This window comes from Pseudoliparis swirei, chromosome 4 (assembly GCF_029220125.1).
Source record: "Pseudoliparis swirei isolate HS2019 ecotype Mariana Trench chromosome 4, NWPU_hadal_v1, whole genome shotgun sequence".
NCBI lineage: Eukaryota > Metazoa > Chordata > Actinopteri > Perciformes > Liparidae > Pseudoliparis > Pseudoliparis swirei.
In genome coordinates, this window is record NC_079391.1 from 23,121,629 (window position 1) to 23,144,898 (window position 23,270).

General features: G+C 44.5%; 1 protein-coding gene across 1 annotated transcript in view; it reads right to left on the minus strand.

The window, feature by feature from the left end:
- Positions 1 to 3,308: 3,308 nt before the first annotated feature.
- The window catches only part of tshz3b (teashirt zinc finger homeobox 3b), a 34,551-nt gene continuing 14,589 nt past the window's right edge, over positions 3,309 to 23,270 (minus strand). The window contains exon 3 of the mRNA XM_056413435.1: positions 3,309 to 8,660. Coding sequence (XP_056269410.1) covers positions 5,032 to 8,660 — 3,629 coding nt within the window. The 3' untranslated portion in view covers positions 3,309 to 5,031. The remainder of the gene's footprint in view (positions 8,661 to 23,270) is intronic.

Consider the following 23,270-nt stretch of genomic DNA (forward strand, 5'->3'; position numbering starts at 1 on the left):
CTTGCTTATGTTGTTTGCGTTAGTATGTCAGATGTATCAGTAAAATAAGTCAACTTTTCCTGGTATTGCATGGGACACACACTGTGGTTTGCTGGGTGAAAGTCCTGTGTTTGTTTGACCCATGACCCTGAGCGTTGAACGCATAATGTGTAAGAACTATGGCTTTTTATTTCTTAACATTACTTCTGATTGTTAGTCATGACTTTTTTTAGATTAAAAAAATGCTTTAGATATCAAACTTGAATTAAGGTGGCTATAACAGCCATGCTGTTATACAATTCATTAAATTACTTTGCTGTCTGGTGTCTGTTGTCAAAATGATCTTTCTCGACTCTGTAGAATAAATGTACAAATCTGTTTGTTTTGCTTTTCAGGAATGGGTGGTCATCATCAACAAAGCAGGGCATGCTCTGAAAAATTATTCCTGGGGGGCATCGACCAATCAAATCTATTCAGGCCTCCTCTGAAAAAAGTGCCATTTGTCGGCATAAAGTATCACCAGTAAGAACCATATATTATGTTTAATGGGAAAATAAATAACATGGCGTGGGAGGCAGCAGCCGATGGCTAGCAATGTGTCTTCGAGACGGTGTGTGCGAGTGAAACGAAGAACAGGAGAGAGGAGAAATGGGAACAGAAAAAGAAATCAAGAGAAAGTGAGATGGGCAGTTCACTCTACCTGTGCGTCTTTGTGTGGGGAGCGTGTTCGCTTGTACCCCGGCTTTATTTGTGTTATGCCGTGTGATTCCATTGTGAGCGGTGCATCCACCGAGCTTGTATTCCCCACCCCCCGCTTCAGATAAAGCTATCTGGATCTGCAGCACACCTTCCTCGAATGCATGCGAGCAGTTTACTGTTGAGGAGGCCCCTCTCCATGTTCCTGGGGGATTCTGACGGTTGCATTGTGTGGGGCTACAATGAGGGTGTGGTACGCTGGCACACAGCATCATCTCCAAAAAACACTATTAAGATGTTAATACACTTCAGGCACTGCAGTCCTTTTACAGCTGGCAGCCTCCTTCCAGTTGTACATATAGGCAACAGAATGGAGCAACGGTGTTTCATTGCTACACAATTTCCAGACAGCTATGACAGTGTTTCCATTTCATCTCTCAAAACCGTGACAGTCGTGCTCGAAGTTCTGAGAGGCTGCAGGAAATCCATTGAAATGTCAACATGGACATAAGTGGTGCCATAGAAATGAAAAAAAGTTCTAAACACACATGTTCCCCTCTTTTATTACTTGATTTTCAGGCCAAAAGCTAAAACCTCAAATGATACCAATTTATAATGGAATATAAAAAGCTACATTTGAAAAAGCTTGAAGCAGAAAATATCATTTTGTAGCTTGCGTGGCTGTATAGTCTTTAACACAAAATAGTTGTTATTGTGAATAGTCTATTTGTTTCCGCATGAGACACAAGCTTGTACCTCTGGAGCATGTGAACCCATCTACAGTCAAGTGTAGTTAGAATATACATTTCAATATTTCCACTACATTGGCCAACATTTGATCATATGTCTCATTCATTTGTCCTACACAAACGATTTGAAGAGTTGAAGAGAATCGATGTCTTCTAACGCTTTCTTTATTTCTACAATGTGACTGGATGGAACCTCCTAGCCCAGGTGTTTTACATTGTAAACAGACTCACGTATATTGTACCAAGGTGCGTTCATGGTCCCCCAGGTGAACGATACACATGTGGTTTCACTGTATTATTACAGTGCAACCACATTGTTGTCAAATCAATTTACGGATTATAACACAAACCAACGTTTGCCCTTTCGCAGTGCACATAATGGAGGTCGGCATTTACTCATCATTTCACTTCGCTGGCTGTAACTAATAGGGTTTAATGCATATTATGATTGCATTGAGATACATAGTAATATTTATAGTGTGCGAGAGTGTGTGCGTGTATCTGCACATCCCAGGGGCGGTACCCATTGTCTCCTGCATGCTAGTTTCGAACCTTAATAAGCCCCTTGCCTCTGCTTGCCGGATGTGAAGGCAGGGAGAGAGAAAAGGGCTTTCTTACACTTCAATTTCACGCATATTTTCTTTGTGGCTAATGAGAGCCTTAAACATGGTGCCAGACTTCAGGCTGCGGCGTTGAAGGCTGACATTTTCACACACAGTGGCACCTTGTCACTGCAGATGAAGTCCTTCTACCTGGCTGTTGAGGTGTCTCTGTGTGTGTGAGTGTGTGTCTGTGTGTCTGTGTGTGTTGGTCTTTCTTGCATCTTTGTGCGTGAAGACAAGAAGATAATTTGGTGGCCCTGTTCTGATACGATTGTGTGTTTGTGTTGTGTGCAGGTGTGCTTCTGATTTTTCTTTTTTTCCTGCATGGTTTATTAAGTGGCAGAACAGAGCAGGAACACACAGAGCGCCGTCTCCCTTTGATTCATCGTGTGTGCTCTGTGTGTTTATGTAATGTAGTCGTATGCTTGACGTGCTGGTTCTCAATACCCACCTCTGTGTGCTCGTTCCCTTCTCTGCACCGAACATACACGGATCGGTACATGTCCATCTTTGGGACAGGAGACGGCTCTCGGAGAACGCTTCCTCCTGCAAACCTTCACCTCTTCGTGCCCATCTGCTTCATCCGTGTCACGCCGTTGTGCCTCACACGTCACATCGGTGGTGACGCGATTCCTGCTTCATCGCAGCTCCGGACAGGGAAAGATTATGAATAAATAAACACTTGAAAGGACCTGCTCATCTTGTCAGCATTCTTGTCGTCTCCCATGAAGCCTAAACAAACATGTCTGCTAGGTGTCTCGCCTCGCCGGAAAGTAGTCACAAAATGGACGTTGGAGGTAATTATTGAGTGGGAGATATGGAAGGGAAGCCTTTGTGTGTGTGTGTGTGTGTTTATTCTACCCTGTGTGGGTAGTATAAAGGAGACTATGGAGCTTAGTTGCTTTTTGGTTGTGTGATTGCTCTTCCGCCCCTTTAAATTGATTGAACTTGTTTTGTTGTCACTTGATTTGTTTACTGTTTCTCAGACCTTTTGTTGCAGACTCAGTCGTATTCATGCAGAGTACACTTTAGTCTAAGCCTCTGGGACAAGAGAGGAGGTTACTGGGAAAGCCCCAAAATGATGGTGTCTGTTTGCATGTCTGGATATGTGTGTGTGTGTGTGTGTGTCTGTGTTGTCTCCCGCTGCTGCCACTCACTGTAAACTAGTATGCAGCTCGTCACAGGGAGACGTTGACACACTCCCAGTCTAATGTGCTCATTAGGGACTGCACAGCCCACACATAATTGATAGCCATGACACACACGATGCATACACACATGGTTGCAAAAAACAGTTTCCTTTTTTTAATGCTGCAGTAGAAAACAAGGTTATATGAAGTCATATAATGGGGGTTCATTGTCAAGAACAACAGAAAACGGAAAAAGAACAAAATGAAAAAAAGACTAACAGCACAGAATGCATTACAGTATCTGTGCTGTTTACATGCCGATATTTTACACATAAGGATATTTTTTTCATTATTTCTCTACCCTGGCAGCTGTCAGTTACTTCCGCAAATTAACTGCCAAAAATGTAGCAGAACATGTCACTCAAGAGATTAGTGTAACCATGGTTACCTTTAATTTCCGAAAAAGATAAAGCTGCAGTGTGGAAATTGTGGCAGAGTAATTAGACAGAACAAAAAATAGGACCAATCGAAAAGGCATTCAACAATATGAAACAACCAAGAGTGCTTATAAATAACAGTTTACATGTGAAATATCTTTATAAAGTAACATCTTTTTTTGTACAACCTTTAGTATCTTTTTTTTAGTGTTCATACAGCGGCACATGTAGAGTAGTGTCTGGTAAAAAGAGTGTTTAACCCTTTGAGCACGAGTTAGGAATAAAAAGATTCACCTGTTGTCATCTTTTTTTTCGTATCGTTTGATTAAATAACACATTTATAAAACTATTGTGCAAAACAATTTTATTTATGTCTTCATATACTGTGCACCAGCAGATAGTCATAATCGTTTTAAATTAAAAAATAGAAATTATGCATAATTTAGACAGGAATTAGTTAATATGTTTGTATTTACATATTTTACACAGACCTGAATTAATTTAGGTCTCCGATCGACCAAAGTAAAAGATTTCTTTTTTCTTTTTACCGCATAGCTACAATACTTATATCAAGTCTGGCGAACATATCTCAAACAAATATGAATCCGAAGATGAAACCTTGCAGTGAATTTCCTTTTCATAAAATGCTTTCATTTCCAGGATTAGACTTAATTTACTGTTTGTCTGGGAAACTGGCATTGCAGACACAATGCACACATTGTCCATCAAATTCTCACAATAGCTTCAATAATTCACAATCTCAAATCTTGAGTCAATAGTGTTTGGATCTTAGGTGTAGAAGTGCTTTGACGTACTCAGAGGGTTAAATTGTAAATGCTGACTACAGCACCACAACAAAACAACAAAATGAAAAAAGAGCAAACAAGCAGAAGAGTGGAATAAAAAAAATATTTAAAAAAAGAAATCAGGAAAGTGCACCCAGATTTAGTTATAAAATGTTTAACCAAATTGTTTCATTTATGCATGCAGCTTATCACATCCCAGTGATGTCAAAATATAAAGGAACCTAATTCCATTTACACAACTTTCAAAATACACGCCACTCCATTTTAGAATCTCTTTTTTTTAAAACCTTCATATACTGTATTTTCTAAATGACAACCGCCCACATCTGTACAATTTGAAGAAAAAGTCACTCTATTCCTGTGAAAGCAGATCACTAAAATCAAGTGTCTTATGCCAGAGGGAGACTACCTCACTCAGCAACACAGGAAAAACAAACAACTTCTACAACACAAAATTTAAAACCATGTGCCAAAACCTAAAACAGTAGTTGTATGGCATCTTTGTGCAGTTCCATCACGTTAATATTCCTTTCTTCTCTTCGAAAGAATTGTCTGTGAAAGGCTTCTTAAGAGAGACAGAGCCAGAAAGAGTGAGCCATTACAAAAGAACACTGCATTGTCCCCAGCCAGTGTTACTGTTTCTCCAGCTCACACACATACATGAGATGGTCCTCGGGGGACTTCCCATGAGTCTTGCTCAGGTGAAGCTTGACCGCATGCTTGCTCGCAAATGTCCGGTTGCAGAGCTTACATTGGTGAACAGCCACGCAGTCGTCGTTGTCGGGGGAGGGTGACGGGGATTCAGCTGAGGTCAGAGAAGTGGTTAAGGATGAGGGCAAGGAGATGGGTAAGGAAGAGGCTAGGGATGTGGGTAAAGAGGAGGGTAAAGGGTGGCTGGATTGGTGAAAACTAGAGAGCAGTTTTTCAGATAGTCCTTTGGTGTGGCGTTGTTGATGATGTTGTTGCGAAATCTGGCTGAGCAGCTGCTCGCCAGAAAGCTTGGCCAGGTCTTGCAGACGGAAGCCCAAGTGGAATTCCAAGTGACTGACGTAGGTGGACGGTGAGCGAATCTGGGAGGCGCAGTCGCTGCAGAAGAACACTGGGTGACCGGTATCCAAGTTCTTCAAGAACTTGGTTCCACCGGTTCTCCTAAGCTGGTACTTGACATTAGCCAACCAGTGGGATATTGTAGTCATTGAGAGGCCAGTGAAACGGGAGATGTGCATTCTCTCCTGTGGGCTCAGGTCCGACATCATGTATTTGCCATCACTCGTTTGTCTCAGACAGGCGGCAAACTGGGCTTGGAGGATCAAAAGGTGTTGAGGGTTCCAGTTGGACTGCCGGCCTTTACGCTTCTGGGCTGGAGAAATATCTTCCATCTCATCCAGTGTGATATCTTCGATGTCGGCGCGCTCGGACAGGCTGGTAGGTGTGGTGGACTTGGAGACCATCTGACTTTCTGTCAGGTTCCTCAACATGTCGGAGATGTCGGACAGTGCGTTTTCTCTCAAAGGGGAGCTGGACATGAAGGAAGCTACTGCGGCTGAGGCTTTGGTCATAGTGACAGCGGAGGAGGGAGAAATCGAAGTCGGGGAGGCGGTGTTGGAAGAGAGAGCCGTGGAACCCAAAGAGCCACCACTGTGGTTTTTGTCAGCGTTCTTTCCTTTGGTGAGATCTATGGGTTGGTCATTGTTTAGATGTTGCTGGTAGAAGTAGCGGTCTAAGCGTTCATTACCAGGTTTTTTGGTCTGTGCCGGTGGGGTGGAAGCAGCCACTGCTGCTTTCTCTGCCAGGCTGTTACTCATCTTGAACAGCATGCTCATGGGGTCAAGGGAGGGTAGGGCAGGCTTCGCGGCCTTCCCCAGGTGGATGTTCATTACCGACTGCAGTGCGCTGAGGGGGTTGACGAATGGCTGTTCTGGAGGAGGATGGTCTGTGATGATTGCTGTACTGCCACACAGAGAGGCAGGTGTCACATCTGTTGACTCCACGCCATTCTCTACAGATTCTTTTATAGAAATATCTCCATTTGAATCTCTGTGAGTAGCTGCACTCCCATCAGTTCCTGCTTTTTCCGCCCCACCTGTATTCTCTGGAGTTTTACAGCTTCCTGCTCTATTTTCTTTGGGCGACTCTCCTCTGGCTGAGTCCCCTGCCTCGCTGTTGCAGGGCGACGGCGTGGTACGTCTCAAAGGAGATCCCTTCACAACACCACTGGGTTCTCTCATTTTCTCCTCTACCTTGGCCACTTTCTCTGTTACTTTCTTGACCAGTTCCTCCATTGCATGGAAATTGTTTTTGGGTAGTGGGGAGTTCTGGCGGCTGGGAGGTGAGATCAGAGGCTGGATCTTACCTGCAGTAGAGAAAATATCCCCTCCAGGGAACATGTATTTGAAGGCAGAGACCCTCCCAGTGTTGCCAAGTGAGAGCTTCATTATGTTTGGTAGCTGGTAAGCAGCATGAATACTAGGATATCCACCCCAGCTTGGAGCTCCATTCTGCGCTTTGTTGATGGCTGAGGTCACTGTGTTCTCCAAGGACTTGAGGATGTCGAGACCACCTTTTGGACTTTCATCCAGATCCTCCTCAGTCAGATAAGAGTATTTTGAAGAAATATCAAACTTCTCCTCAGCCTCATCCTCACCTCCTGTCTTCTTCTCCTTGTTGGAATTGCCACCATTGTTGATGATGAACTCTTTAGTGCATTCTTCCTCCTTCTCCTCCTTTTTTATCTCCACAACCATGGCAATGGGGGAAATGCTGGTTGGAGGTGGCACTGGAGCAGGTGGAGGGGAGAATGTTGTGGCAGCCAAGGGAACGGACTGGAACTTTTCTTCAGCCATTAAAATAGGGGGTTTGGGGGTTGGGGTAGATGATTCTAAAATGGGTTTGCCCTTCTTCATAGCAGAGTTGGTGACTTTAATAAAGTGTCCGGTCACCATCATGTGAGCGGTGAGCTCTTGTAGTGTGTCATGAGAGCTACCACACTCCATGCATTTGAGGATCTGTGACTTCCTGGATTCAAACTGCCAGGCATAGCTGGCGCCGTTCTGGTGTCCATAGCGGTTGTTAGGTGTTATGTAAGGATTGGTGACCTTTTGGAGGATGTCATTGGAGTCAATGACGGAGTTGGGCTTAGGTGTGATGCCTCCATTAGAGTCTGGCGAGCTAGCGTTATATAAGTCCATGGAGACTCTCTTTCGAGCCGAGGAGATAATCTTAGCGGCCAGTGGTGTAACAGGCTCTTTTAGAGGCACTTTCTGGTAGTGTTTTGTCTTAATCATGTGGACACTTAGGTCCTGCAGGGATTCAAAGGAGTGTCCACAGTACATGCACTTGAGAACTTTCTGTGCATCCTCCTTGCCTTCCATTTCTAGCAAGGACCGCTTTCTTGGTTTGGACCACCGTTTGGTACCATCACTATCCGTCTCGTGGTTATCGTCGCGGTAGTGGCCTGTCTCGTTCATGTGTACGGTGAGCCCCACTAGGGTGTCATACGCCGCACTGCAGTCCTTACAGTGGAACCTGCTGGCACCAGTAAATATAGAGCCATACAGCTTGGAGCTCTGTCGGTACAGCTGGACGGTGCTAAAGAGGTGGGGTTCTGTAGATGCTGCGGATACAGCCACTGTGGGATGTTGAATCATGCCCAGTCTGTTGTGGTGGTTCTGTGAGGCCTGCTGGAGGGTTTTAGCCATAGCTGTCTGGTGCCAGTCATAGCCTCCACTTCCACAGCTGCTGCTGCTGCTGCTACTACTGCTACTGCTGTGACTGCGAGGGTTTTTTTCCGGAGGGGGCTGGCTCAGGTTCAGATTCAGTGTGGACCAATAGGAGTTGGTCAGGAAGGAGGTGTAAATGGCCTTCATCTTCTCCAGGCTGTCAGCCACAGACCCTGTTGTGGCTAATATGGCCTTGTCTCCACTTTCTGGGGCAGCAGCATTGGCAACAGCCATCATGACAGAGGAGGAAGAAATGGAAAGGGCATTCGAGGGGTCTTTCGAGAGGATGATATCATCCTCGTTTTTAAGAGAGGATATCTCAAAATCTGACATTCTGTCACTGGATTCACTCAGGTGAGACTCACTGTCCAGCTCTTGACCAGAAAAGTCAGCAGCGTTTGGGGAGTCATGGAAGCCAGTGGATCCTGGCCTGTCCTGACATAGGAACTTGGATGCAGGCTCCTCCCCTTCCTGAGCTGAGTCGTCTCCATCCAGGTCCTCATCCAACAGGGCTGCTTCCTTCTCATCTTCAGGGACGTATGCTGCTCAGGCAGAGAAAAGAAAAAACAAAGAGAGAGAGATTTGTTAGAACCACACTGACAGCATATCTAATGATGGAGATTCTCAACTCTGTATTCCTGTTTCTACACCGAGCAGGGCACTGATCGAAACACAAGATACTGACATGCACACTTTTTTCAGAGGAAACAGAGCAATCACCCAGTGGCATCCACAGACATAGTATTTCGTTTTACAAACAGTTGCAGTAATTCTGTTCTATCGTCACCCTTTTACATTGACATTGTTTTCAAATTGGAATCAAGTTGCCACCCCGTCCCAATCTCTCTTCCCCCAGGTCTTTGTTCTGTGTTGCAGAAAACTGTAGACAGCCGGAGAGGGAGAGATGGAGGATGGAGGATGGAAAAAAGGAGAAAGCTGGAGGGAGGCAGAGAGGAAAAATATTGCTTCAAACATAACTTGCCACCTTATTCTTCTCAAGGGGCAACAGCTTGAAATTAAAACTAAATTTGAAATTAATGAAGCACATTCTGGCGGTGGCATTCGTTTCTGAAGTAATAAATTACTTGTATCAACCTCGGAGACAGCGGTTCCTGTCTGTCAATTAATATGTCTTACGCTTCTTCTGTAGACTAATGCGTTCCCTAACAGACACACTCGCCATTTAAATTAAGCATGCGTTTTCACTCATTACACTGCTCAGCCCTCGCCTACTCGTAAATAAAAATGAATGAATGTACGTTTGCCTGCAACAAATCTCTCCATGCAAAAACCCATTTGCTTCAATTACCAAAGATTAGAAAAAGTTTAGAGTTATTATTTATAGTTTAGCTTCGGGAGTGGGCTTGAGGCTTTCAATTTATATTCTAATCCCTCTAGTTTAAGAATAATACAATGGGAATCATATAGAGGAAATATGTATCAAGACAAAATACAGTCTCGCCTCCTTGTACATCCATGAATGTTATATTTAGTTAATAAGTCTATCAAAAGGATAGAACAACATCAGATGAGAAATGCTGCGTGCTCAACCTTTGTGATTAAGGCTGGATTTCTGAATATCAATGGGAGCGCCGCGCACACCGGTGCATGCATACACAAACCCTCTTGTTTTAGCAACTGCCCTGGCCAAGAAGACAAGTGTGTGTGTGTGTGTGTGTGAGTGCCCTTGTGCCCGGCATTCCTTTCTGCAACAAGCCATCGCTCATCTCGGCTGGTATGTAAACACAGAGCGAGCCGGTAAGTGGGACGGACGGGTGTGGCACAGAAAGCGAGCACACGGCCATTCACAATCTACCACTTTCAACGGCACGCACAAGTTTAAACACATTAGAAATGATCACTGTGTCGTATTTAACATGAGAACGCACGGTTGAAGTTCCTTATAAATAACAGCGAGAAAGCAAAAAGGAAAGATGTGTGCGAGGAAACTGGGTTGAAAACAAAACTCCATATCCTGCCTACAGTTTTGTCACGGCTTAGAAACAAAGGAAAATATGGGCTTCCACAGGTAATGCCCAAACCTCCTGCCACCACATCATACAACACAGTGAAGCTGTTGTCGACTCCCAGCTCTAACTGAGCTTGTGTGTGTGTTTGCTGGTACTGCATCGGCAGCAACACAGAGAGAAACTAGAACGGGCACTCGGTAGAGCGCATACCTTCGCATATCACACGATTGGGCATTGAATTATGAACATTTTGGCATTAGTTGCATGCCAATTGGATGAAAATTGACCGCGCTATGGTAAAAAGAAGATTTTGACCTTTTCATGACCTTGACCTTTGACCCAATCGATCCCAAAATCTAATCAAATGGTCCCCGGATAATAACCAATCATCCCACCAAATTTCATGCGATTCGGTGTAATACTTTTTGTGTTATGCGAGTAACACACATATAAATAAATAAATAAATAAATACACGGCGATCAAAACATAACCTTCCGCATTTTCAATGCGAAGGTAAAGAGTCTCTGTCGTTGTCAGGCTACCGGTTGCCATCGTCAGTGATACGACACACCACCGTGGGACAAACAGATGCACAGAGACACAGCTTTCCCAGAGCACACACACACACCTACAAACACACACACACACACACACACACCGTTTGTACTGTAACTGCTGTAGTCTTAACAACTCTTTGCGATCGGGCATTCTCAGGAACTTCTCTGTAGAACATGCAGTCTGCGTCAGCGCTCAGTCAAACATAAAAGGATCCATTTGAAACACTCGGTGTCTTATATATCAGATGCTGATATGTGCATTTAAAAATTTTTGCAGGGTCACATCGCCCTTATCAACTCTGCACTAGCGACTATTGTTGGTCTTTTATTGTATCGAAGTACATCCATCTTAAAAACCTTTATGCATTTAAGCTGCATGTTAACACATATACGAATATAAAACACGCATGCACACACACACCCCACAGCACCCCCTCTCTCAGAGCTTCCCCATCTCTCTCCCCCGCTCTGTCTTGGAGACACTTCCACCCGCCCGCACATACATGCAGCCGAGCAGACCCACATGTACATGCCATCTGTTCTGAATCAGCCAAAACGACAGCTGTTTAAGAGAACAATGCTCCGGCTGAGGAAACAGACGAACACAGCAGCCCGGCGCTCTCTTCAAGGCCAAACATCAATGTGAAATCTTCTTTTCTTAAACACAAAACAGCTTCAAATTAGCTGCCTTTGTGTGTGATGTGTAATGTGTGTGTGTGTGTGTCCATATGTGCACCTCTGTGTACCTGCAAATGTATAGAGACACATGCAAGAGGATTGGGGAGAAAATTGCATTTGCCAGCGAGACCGGTGTGTGCCTAAGGAAACCTAGGTGTGTCGGCTCCGTCCACCTACACTGCTGTCCGGACTTGTCTAAGGCAGAGGGGATGTCAATTATAACATAAATAGCCAGTGGATTGCCGTTTAAACTGACTCAGTATCCATTTGATACAAATATCTACCTTTATGTTGTATATTCTGGGGTCGGTCGTCCCTTGTAATACTAACAAGACGTCTGTTGGAAATCAGCACGAGGAGAGCTAGTTGATGTTAGCTGGTGGCATCCGATTGGGCAGCACCGTGCTGTTGGGCAAAGAAACCGAGCCAACAGCTGACGTAAAGAGGTTGCATTGAGTACGATACGACATTTCTGGTACTGGTACTTCCATACTTTCCACACCCCCCTCTTGATAACTACCCCATTTCACAGTGTTGCCCAACAAAGAACTTTTTGTAATAGCCCGAAATGATTCAAGGGAGTGGCTGCTCATTGTCCCTGTCTCTCTTTAGCCAGAACTTGGCACACCATGGCTTCACTAGAAGGAGGAGGGGGGGAGGGGGGGGGGGGTTGGTTGGACGGATGTCAAGACTGGGGCCACACAACCTCACACACGGTCGAGGACATGCAGAGATGATCCCCGAGGCTGCTGGCTTGTATCCAGGCTGCAAGAATTAACAACACTACGACCCGTGGATACGGAGATAAATGTGGAAGAAACACGTCCGTGCACACTCACACACACACACACACACACACCCAAGAAACCGCTGGAGTCGAAGAAGCCTGGGCCAAGCACACCAGGCGTGCAGGTGCTCTTTTAATTTGTGGAGGGAGAGAGAGAGAGAGAGGGTTGCAGATGAATTGTCAGCAGGACAGAAGAGGGTTTGATCTCAGACTCAGGAGTGATCGCCGATTTAAAATTAATTGATGAATAAGAGAGGCAAGCAAACGCCACGGTTGTTTCTGGGAGAGAAATTGTTCCCGACATCTGAGCGAAAAATTTGAAATCCCCTGCTAACGAAAAGGAACACTTCGAAGAACCCACGGTTAAATTCAAGCGAACGCAAATGTTTGGATTGGCGGTCGAAAGAAAACTCTCAAAGCTGTGATTTCACATGGCTGTGTGTTCGTATTCCCGGCGGCTGCTCAAAGTGAGGAAATGTTTGCGCACTCTGCAGATGTTATGATGTTAGGGAACGGTTTATCATGCTTATATAACCACTTAACAGCCCTATCAGACACACAGGCACGTCAGCGCTGCCTGTTTACGCTTTGGCTTCGACTTGGACCACGCAAGTTTCAGCATGTGTGTGTGACACAGAGACGGACATTTGTGTTGAGACAAAGCTGAAGACATGGCTGCAGGCCTGAGATGAACGCAACCCACCAAGATGTTCTCACATTCAATTCAATTCGGTTTATTTGTATAGCCCATTTTCACAAATTACAAATTTGCCTCAGAGGGCTTTACAATCTGTACACATAGACATCCCTGTCCCAAAACCTCACATCGGATCAGGAAAAACAACCCTCTCACAAGAACCGTGTGTGAGAGTATCTGTGCAGCCTTCCACCCTTCCCCCCTACACCCTCCCCCGCCCCCTCCGCCATTTCCCACTTGATGAGATCCTATAATCTCCACATCCCCCTTTTCCATCCCGCCCCAATCACCAGTGCAACCCCATATTAATGAAGTTAATTGAACACGAGATCGATAATACTTAATTATTGTGATTTGACTTTGCACAGACAAATTGGTGGGACAGCTTCTGCGTGTGTATGTGTGTGTGTGTGTGTGTGTGTGTGTGTGTGTGTGCGTGTGTGAGCAACAACGAGGGTGGTTAAAGGGACACGGCTGTGTGCGGTGAGTGCCTCGGGATCGGCAAGGTGTGCCATCGATATCCGAGAGGCGTTCAATCGACCCCCAGACTAATGGAGCTGCGACGCGACTTTCCAGACTTGTAGCAATAATCCTATGTATCTGTCATATTGTAGCTATAATCATGGTTTCATCGTGATGTGATGCGCTGTGAAGAGTCGTGGACCAGATCACCAAGGCAACGTCACTCTACTTCATCATTTGTTCTGATACGACCTAAATATTTGAATATTCTCTATTTTTTAAATGTACCTTAATGTTGTTCAAATCGTATGTTTTATAGTGACAATATTGTAATAATCTTCAGAATATAAGTACAAAACAGGAGTCAATGTAATGCTACTACTATGTTTTAATACTTTGACTAAAAATAGTACTTTTTATATCTCGAAAAGTAAATCATAAAGAATTTAGACACAGATGCAAAAGTCATATATAAATGACCAAAATTGTCCTAAAATATTATTTGCATATCTGTAATATCGTAAAAAAATTCTGGACCGACTCGTATATAATACTCTCACTGATGTTTTTCTTCTGGTTGTGTACTATATGGACACAACCAGAAGGTTCTGTCATAGTTTTAGCTGTATTTGTAGTTTTAGTGTTTGAGCAGTATCTTGTGAAATAAAAGGAAAATGAAACGGTAATGAACAACAGATAGTCCGAAAAAAGCAAAATGCCTTTTAAAAAAAGAGGTAATATTTGCATTTACAGCACATAGTGGCAGTAGTGCTCACGAGAGGGGGGAGTGAGAGAGGGGAGATTAGATTTGGAGTGGCAACCGTTAGCTGGTTGTCTGTCTGCAGCGACATCGCGGCACATTGGAATACTGCGATTATTCAGAAACGGGGATGCTGTTGTAGAATGCCTGTGTATGTCCATAACTGTGTGTGTGTGTTTGTTTGTGTGTGTGTGTGTGTGTGCTGAGCAGCGTTAGCCTGGCTAATCATCTCCCCATGCCACTCAGCTGGGGAGCTGCTGACACTGTATTTACATGCTGCTGTTATAGTGCCAATACCACAGTGTATGCCTGGGCTCCAGAGCTACTGACAAACTCGCTGATGCGTGTGTATGTGTGCGTGTGTGCGCACCCTACATTATACATGTGCAGTATTTATTTAGCAAAACAAATCTTTTTTTTTTACAAATCCAATACAGCACCTTTTTCAAAGGAGTCTGATGCTGCACAAAGTGAACTTCTCACCTAAACACTGACTCCTAACTGTGGGAATGCATGTGTGTTTGTGTCTGAAAGCAGCCATGTTCAGTAACTTGTAAATAAAAATGGTAAAGATAGTAAAAAGTTTGCCAAATAATCGTAATCAGTCAGTATCTCCCTGCATACTGAACACACGTGAGAGAGAGAGGCCTATTGGCAGCCGGCGCAGGAACAGACTCGTGTCATCAGTCGCACCGAGCCTCTACGTGACCCCTCTCTGACTGCACCGCTGCTTGTTAATTAAGGGGGAGCTGTAAAGGAATGAGTGAAACGGTCCAGGAAGCAAAGATGAATGCCTCGCGTTAAAGAATCACGAGAAACACGCGGCTGAGAAACCAATCAGATGGCGGACTGGGAAACAAAAGATCAAGAAAAAGAAAAAGAATCCAGAAATGTCTCTCCGGTCAAATTCAGACGGCGCTCCTCTGCTGTCACGCAAATGTCGAGCACGTATGTGCGCATGGGGAAATGAGAACCGGGTCGGCCGCCTCGCATTAGCCGCTAGAAAAACCTGAGTATGTTTCGGGAACCCAATGAGAATAAAGTCTTAATTCCCTTTTTTAACTGAAGGAAATTAACAGGGGAATTGAATGTGTGCGTTATAGAGCAGAACGCATTTCAAAGACACACAGGGAGTCACAAGGGAATCTCCATGGAAGTGTGTGTGTGTGTGTGGGGAGGGGGGGGGGCTGTTCAGCTCAAAGGGTTAGTTTAAGTGTTGTTTGGGGGTCTCATGCATCGTCATTGTATTACAGCAGATGAAATGGAGTACCGGCACAACAAAATGTGTTCTCGTCACCAAGAAAGGAAACAAACATGTGTCTGCTATATTTAGGATATTTTAACTTTGCTATCAGAAGGTGATATTTTTTAAATGTCTAAATTGCAATACTACGACAAAGGTTTTGAGAAATCGGAGTTTGGATCCAGCAGCTCTCCTGCCGCTTGCTCTGCATTTACAATTGCTCCAATATAATGTGTGTGTCTGTCTTGTGTGTGTTAGTGTGAAGATACACACAGACACACACACAACAACATCTGGTCCTCACAACACAAATATTTTCAGAGGGTGACTGTTGGTCAGTAAATGATCCTCCGCCAGTCCATTTGTTATTCAGATAGCCTCGACTCTCAAAGCCCACAGGGTGACCTCGGGTCATGAGCACCTGTCCACAGGGGGATGTGTATCTGTGTGTGTGTGTGTGTGTGTGTGCTTGAGTGTGAGAACCATCTCCCGTTTGTTTCTCCTCTCTGAGCTCCCTCCCATCCTCATACCTCCTACTCGTCCTGTCCTCTCTCCTGACTCCCATGTGCTCTCTCTCTCTCTCTCTCTCTTATTGCCTCCATCCCCTCCAGCCTCACACACACAGGCCTGCTGTTTTTCCTCTTCCCTTTGTTTTTTCCTTTACTTTTCCTCGAATTCCCTTGATATTTGTTTTCACCATTCTCCCAGAGGATATAGAAAGTCAGTGCTTTTGAACTTTGGTAAAACAGAAAGTACACACACACACACACACAGTCAGAAACATATACTTTCACACTCAGTGTCTTTGCAGCCCGGTTAGCTGCTGGGTGTCTATTACCTGCCAGTCTTCCCTGATCTCTTTGGACAGCTCTGATCAAAAGACGTCATCCGACCTACTCGACTGGGCCTCGCTGGGGAAGTTAGCAAGGGGGAACGTTACTGTGTGTGTGTGTATGTGTGTGTGTTTGTGAGTAAATCCCACAGCGGTCTGGGTGTAAATAAAACGACAGGATCACTTTTAGGTCCCGTCAGGTAGGCAGGATGCGATTATGATAACGCCCGCTCTGCTCCAACGCAAACGGACACACTTAAATCCACCGGGCCGGAGCGTAATATATATGATATAGCTCTTTTTCTGTCTCTTCCTGCCCGCTTCTCTCTCTCTTTCTCTGTGTGTATATATATCTGTCTTCTTTCTTATCTTTTTTTTTTCTTCTCTCGTTCCATCTTTTGTGCAACAACGCTTCGTTTTGTGGGACACTGACTGGTGCCGGCCCGAGGTGCATCTGCTGAGAACAGATTGAAAACAAGAGTCCCTCAAAGGCAGATATGAGGCCTTTAAAAAAAATAATGTAAATTCCTAAACGTGTGCCAAGTCACCGTAGCTGCTCTCACTGACAACGTCCTGCATCTGACAAATGAAATGCTTCTTCACCGTAAAGAAATAAAGAGAATCCCCCACCCAAAAACCCAAACGAAAGAGAAATGGATTCGTAAAAACAAACAAAAACGCAGATGTTTTTCCTTCCAAATGAAGCAGCGTTGGAGCTCCGTCCGAGCAATAAAAGGTGTAAAATGCGAGGTTTTTTTTTTAGAGGAAAGAGAAACGGCAGGCAATAAAGCTGGAAAACAGCACTGCTCCGAGGCAATTTAGACTGCAAAACACAAACCATTAAGTTTGTGCATTATCTTTTAATTTAATCTTGAATGATTTATAATCCATCACGCAAGGCTTCAACCATATCCAATTATTCTCTGCTGCTTGATTGACAACAAAGGTGATTTATTAAGCTAATAAAAACTGATGGGCTCTCCACTATGCTCTGAAAATAACCAGCCGGACCGAGAGCTCAAAGACACATTGCCCACAAACACCCCCACACACACGCACACACACACACACCTCCTGAGAGGTAACGGATCAATACGCGGTGTGTGTGTGTGTGTGTGCGCAGTTTGAAGTGTGTGTTTGATGTTGTGTATGTGTGCAAGGGGGTTAAAGTGTGCACGGGAAGCCTTTGAACAATCACATAAGTATCTCTTTACTTAAAAGAGAAATCGGTCTCCATCTGTTCCTGTTGCTCTCGCTGTAGCAGGAACGTCGGAAATCAAAATGTCAGGCTTAGTGACGAGCGATGTTTTCTCTCTCCCCCCCTCCCCCATAACCCCCCCAATGCAAGGCCAAGTGATTATATTAGGCTTTAATTCCTCCATCCACGGCGTATATGTCATCTTAGCCTCCGCTTTATCTGCTAATGTTACGCTCAATCACTTGATATTAATGGAAAAACAGAGAGCCAGGAGGGGAGGGTGGTGGTTAGTGTGCGTGTGCGTGTGTGTGTGGGGGGGGGTCAATGTTGATGAGTGGCGGTGGGGTTCAAGATTCAAGATTCAAGATGTTTTATTTGTCACATACACACACAGGGTGTGCAGTGAAATGAAAGTGGCAATGCTCAGCAGGAATGTGCAAGGGCAACAAGTACACACTATTTACAAATAAAAAACAACACAATATTTACAGTAAGTGTGTGTGTGTGTGTGTGTGTGTGCCTAAGAGGGGCAGTTGTGTGGCGTGGAGGGAGTTAACAGCCCCGAGTTCACATGCATATCAATGTAGGGAACTGGCGTTAAGAAATATTAGCATGTTTACAGCACCATGTATGAGGCTCATTTAATGAGGCTCACATGTTTTAATGTGGCTACCCCCCACACACACACACACACACACACACACACACACACACACACACACCACAAGGCCTGTTTTCATTGTTTTTCTTTTTTACAGCATTGCAGGTATCGTTGTCTTTCACGCTGACGTGTTTGACAATGCGGCCCCTTGTGAAGTCGGGTTTTCGAGGGTGACTGTCCAAATTACTGCTGCAATGCTACACTTATGAGAAACAAATGTTCTCGGGAGGAGGTCGAAGGAAAGGAAGTTTGCCTCGCCTATTTTGGAGTTAAGATGAGATCAGGATATTTTGCTCAAAACATTAAAAAAATTAACCACCAGTATCAACATAATTGGTTTCAATGTTTGTTGACTTTAAGTTGACTATGGATTGTGATGTCATGATACCAGAAATGTTGTTTGCAATATCAAAATCGGTGCAATTCTAATTTGATACTGTTGGGGGGAAAAAAATAAAAAATCACACGTTCTTCAACATACACTCCTTAATAACCATTTGCGTATGTTTCTATTCAAGAAACTTCTTGATGATCCGCCTGAAGTTTTTCGTCAAGATCGAAATTTTTAAAAGAAAATAATTTGAACCCAACACCACGAGGATATCATTTACACTGTTTTAACCGAGCTTGAACGCACCGTAGTGTAACTCAATGCAACCTCCGTTAACCCCGGCTAGTGGGGCGGCGGCGAATACAAAGATGGCTGACGTGCACCGTGGGTCGATGCCACGCGTGAAGATTGGAAGACGCTAGTGTCATGTGACCAACTGGCAGCGCTTCAGCAGTTCGATTGAACGGAGCACATTATTCTGTGAGGTATTCGGAGGTATTACGCAATGCACCTTTTTAAGCCAGGTTACGTGTGCAAGAGGAACCAATAAGCAGCTGAAGGAACCTCGACGAGACACAGACAGAACACGGCCAACGGGTTCTCTCTGGCCCAGGAGGAGCAGCAGCTTACCGTCGCAGATTTACCAAATCTTTTTCAAAAATAAACCTGATCAATATGTGTAATTACGGTGACCAGCCGAGACGAAGAAAACATGGCGCTGCGTGGCTCCATCACTTCACCGACCGGCATTGAATATATATATATATTTTTCAAAAGCGCCACATGGAACTTTGGCGCTATTTATTCTTGTTTCAGTGTCTGTTCTTGTCTTCTGCTTTGGCAATAAACACTGCTGCATGTCTTGCCAATGAAACAGAACATGAATTACAGAGAGAGGGAGAGAGAGAGGGAGAGAGGGAGCGTTGTGTACTAGAAGGAAACAAAGTAAGCAATAATTAAGTCACTGTGTGTTTCTACAACGAAGACTCCCCACACTCGTGAAAGCACACACACACACACACACGTGAAGACACTGAAACAGGCGTAATATAAGGTAAATGTTGCATTCAAATATCAGAGGAGGGTTTCCTAAAATGGCCTTCTGATATTGTTCTATAAAAAAAAATTACGTTTATATCCGATGTTCATACTGCAGCACGTCGACCTTGTGGATGTCGCTCTCCATCAAAAGCTTTCTAATTCTGATCTGTTCATGTGATTATTTTTACACACCACTTTCTGTCTTTTCCACGGCTTTGATTTATAGTAAGGCACGCCGCGGTCACCTGATGGATCTCTGGCCCTCGCACGTCCATTAGCGCCTCTCCCTTTTGGCCACAGGGATCAGTGCGTGTTGCAGGTTTGTCAGGGGGAAAGGGGGAGGTGGAGGGGGTTTCAGTTTCAAAGCACTGGATTTGTGTCTGCAACAGTGTGTGTGTGTGTGTGTGTGTGTGTGTGTGTGTGTATGTGTTTCCAGAAGGGGCGGGTAAATACACAGGCAGCGATGCTCTGTGTCAGGATGGAAGCCGCCATTTTTAATCATGTAATTAGCCCTGAAGACTCGCAAGAAACAGAAGAAAGGTCTTTAATGTGGTGCGAGCGGTGCCTAAATGGCGTCAGTGTGATTTGTGTGTGTGTGTGTGTGTCTTTTGGTATACGAAAGAGCCCGAAGGCATGCCACGCAGACTACAGGCAAAGCAAGAAGGAAACCGAGCCTTAAAGGGGAGGCGTAGAAATGCACATGCAAACACGCACACACACACAAACAAACACACACACACACAAAGACACACATGTAGGAGATGAAGGAGCTGAAGACAAATTGTGATTTTTTTCTCGTATAAAAAAGGTTTTCCAACATTAATGTGAAACTGCATAAACAATAACGTGAGGTTCCTCTTGCGTATCTGATGCACTGCATTCAGCATCCTGCCGGGGGCGACAGCAGCAATTTACAATCTAAGTGTCTCATTATTCTGAGAAGCTAGCTGCTTAAAATACGTGCTCATGTCCAATATCAGCGTGTCCATAAACATACTGGCCCTCGGTGCTACGGTCAGTGAACGAACTCTTTTTAAATTGAAACAAAAAAATTAAGTAATACTATTCATACTCAGTATTCACATATTTGGTTTGTCAAAAATGATCTATCTCCTAACTAATGTAATAGACATGAACAAGCAGACTTTAAGAGTAAAAGAGGATATGATCTGTGTTGTAATCCTAAATAAACATGCTCATTGGAAAGTGCACATGTAAGCAGGAAGCATACTCTTCTGAGAAAATGTGTAGATGTCGTCCCCCTCACACACACACACACACACACACACACACGCATTCCCAAAAGAAAGCTGCTGTTTGAAAAAACTGTTCATATTCATCTCCATGTACAACACTACATGGAACTTGTGCGTGTGTGTTTAATCACAGACGGGAAAATCCCGCGGCCAGATTGGTCTTTTGACAAAGCACCAGCCCCCCACCCCCCAACACACACACACACACACTCACTCACCCGCCCCCTTATCTCGTGGTGTTACACTAAAAATACCTCAAGTATAAAGAGTATAGGAGCTTCATCCAGGCTTGATCACATTATCTGTGTGAGAGAGAAGAAGAAATAAAAGAATCCTACACCACACAAAGCTACATTTGTACCCATCACCCTGGGCACTGAGGACAAAAACAATGGGACGCATTATCTGGGCGAGATGCTGACAAATTTGACCGGACAGCTCTTTAAAAACGCGCGAGTACCAGAAAGGAGACCATTTTTGTCCTTTCTTTGAAAGAGATCGAGCTGAGGGAATGTGACGGAATTGCATAAATCATTTTTGTGCTGGATTTCTTAGCATCTGATGTTGCGGGATGTTGATGAATGAGACGTCTCATTCAAATGCTGCATTTCATTTGGTGAATAAGTCGTGATGCAAAATAACAGAAACACATAGCTTCTATCTTTCAAGAGGCGACGAGTATTTTTTTAATTTAATGCTTTGTGCACCGCCAAACAAAACCATCGCATAGTCAATGCTCATTAATTTGAATATACAAATATTTACATCCCCTGTGAAGTCACCAGCTTGTGAGTCAAAGCCTCGCAATGCTCCACAAAATTTCAAGGGGAGTTTAAATTTAAGTCCAGAAATCATTTCTGGGGATATTTATCTTTCCAGATGATGGATCTCACCTCTTGGCTTTCATAGCGGAGCGACGCTGCTCCAGCTTCCCCGTGACGGGAGTCAGAGTGAACGGAGCCGTCGGCCTCGATCGCCATGATGTTTTGCCCTGCGAAACGGTTGCTTTGGCCCAACGCCATCTGAGTTATTTAAACACGCGCTGTTGTTGAAACCATGACTGACGTGCAACGTTCAGGGACGCTCCACACCATTTGGGTTGCCAAGAACTTGATCTCGGCACACCCGGATAATATTTCAGATGGGGTCAGACTTCTCGATCAACTTTGTGTTTCTTGGATTAGGGGCGACACTGTAAGACGTGGCTGTGAATGTATTCCTATTCCATGAGCTTCAGGTGTGCATGTAGATTCCACTCGTACAGTAGCAGCCAAGGCTGTGCACGGGGAGGCGTTTAACGCCCAAGCTTATCATGGTCGATGAATCAATAGCGGCATGTTAACCAATCAAGTGCCTATTGACTGGGTTATAAGTACTAATGAAAAGCACGCACACAAACGCACCCCCTACTTGCTCTTTTCTGCTCTCTCTGCCCCGCAACTGTGGATCGCTCGTGATTCTGCATGCCGCCGTGCCTTTAAATAGCCGGTGTTCTTTCATTTAGTTCAATCAAAACCGAGGCTTTCATTTGCGTCCCCCAGATTCTGCGATGTTTACGAGATGTGTGTGTGTGTGTGTGTGTGTGTGTTTGAGAGAGGGTTCAGTGAGACTGGATATAACCTGGGGCTAGGCTCGAGGCTGAATCATTCCTGGAAGAGTGGCAGAAAAGGTAGAAAGCCAAAAAAAAGAACAAATGTTAAATGCTGACTGCTGCTGTGTCTGCTGCTTCTTTCTCGGCTGCTCTCCCCCCGGTCTGTGCATTGCTATCGCAACTTGTCTCCCGTACCCTCGCTCCTTCTCCACCCTTCCTAAATATCCGTGTAAGTATCCGTCCACTTGTCGAGTCTTCCTGTCAGTCTGCGAGTCCTGTATCTGCACACGAGTCCCTCTTTTGAAACGCTAGTTTTTTTTCGGATAAAGAAATATACGAAACCCTTTATATATGGCAGGGCATGTAGATGATTTAAAATAACATTAACATATGGATAATAAATAGATAATTGAGGTATCTACCAGCCAATAGGGCACAGTAAATATGAAAACAATAGCCTACTGATCGCAATATGTTTTTTCCTTGGATGACAAAGGCATGACCCCGCCCCCTTTACTCTGCCTATAAATGGCTTACTTTTATCCTCACTACCCAATCTCACATTTCACGCCAGAGGAAAATAAATGGAAATGGCCTACTGTTCTTCCTGATTCACTCTAAACCTGATCTGACAGTATGCATTGCTTCATTCCGTTTGTGTGTTTTATAAATGTATTATAAAACATGAATGATCTGCTAATACGGCCAAACCATCTCAGATGCCCTAAAATTACCACGATGCCACACACAAGTAGGTCTTCTGTCTCTCTCAGTCTCTGCATTTCTTTCCCACGCTGCTGTTATGTCTCGAGGCCCGGCTTGTTGTGTGTACAGAGCGTTCGGTTCCGCCAGTGTGATAACTCAGTGCAAACACCCGATAACGAATGGTGTTGAGAAAATGAGGGCCGTCAAAACACAAGAGGGGGGAACCGGCTCGGGGGATCAAAGAAGTGACACAGAGGAGAAAAGGAATCTTAATCACTGATGGAAATGCGCATATGAAGGCTAAAATGAGCGCCTGTGCAAAGTGTACGCATGAAAGGCTCACATGTGTGGACAGATTGATGATCTTTGAATGTTCCCCATT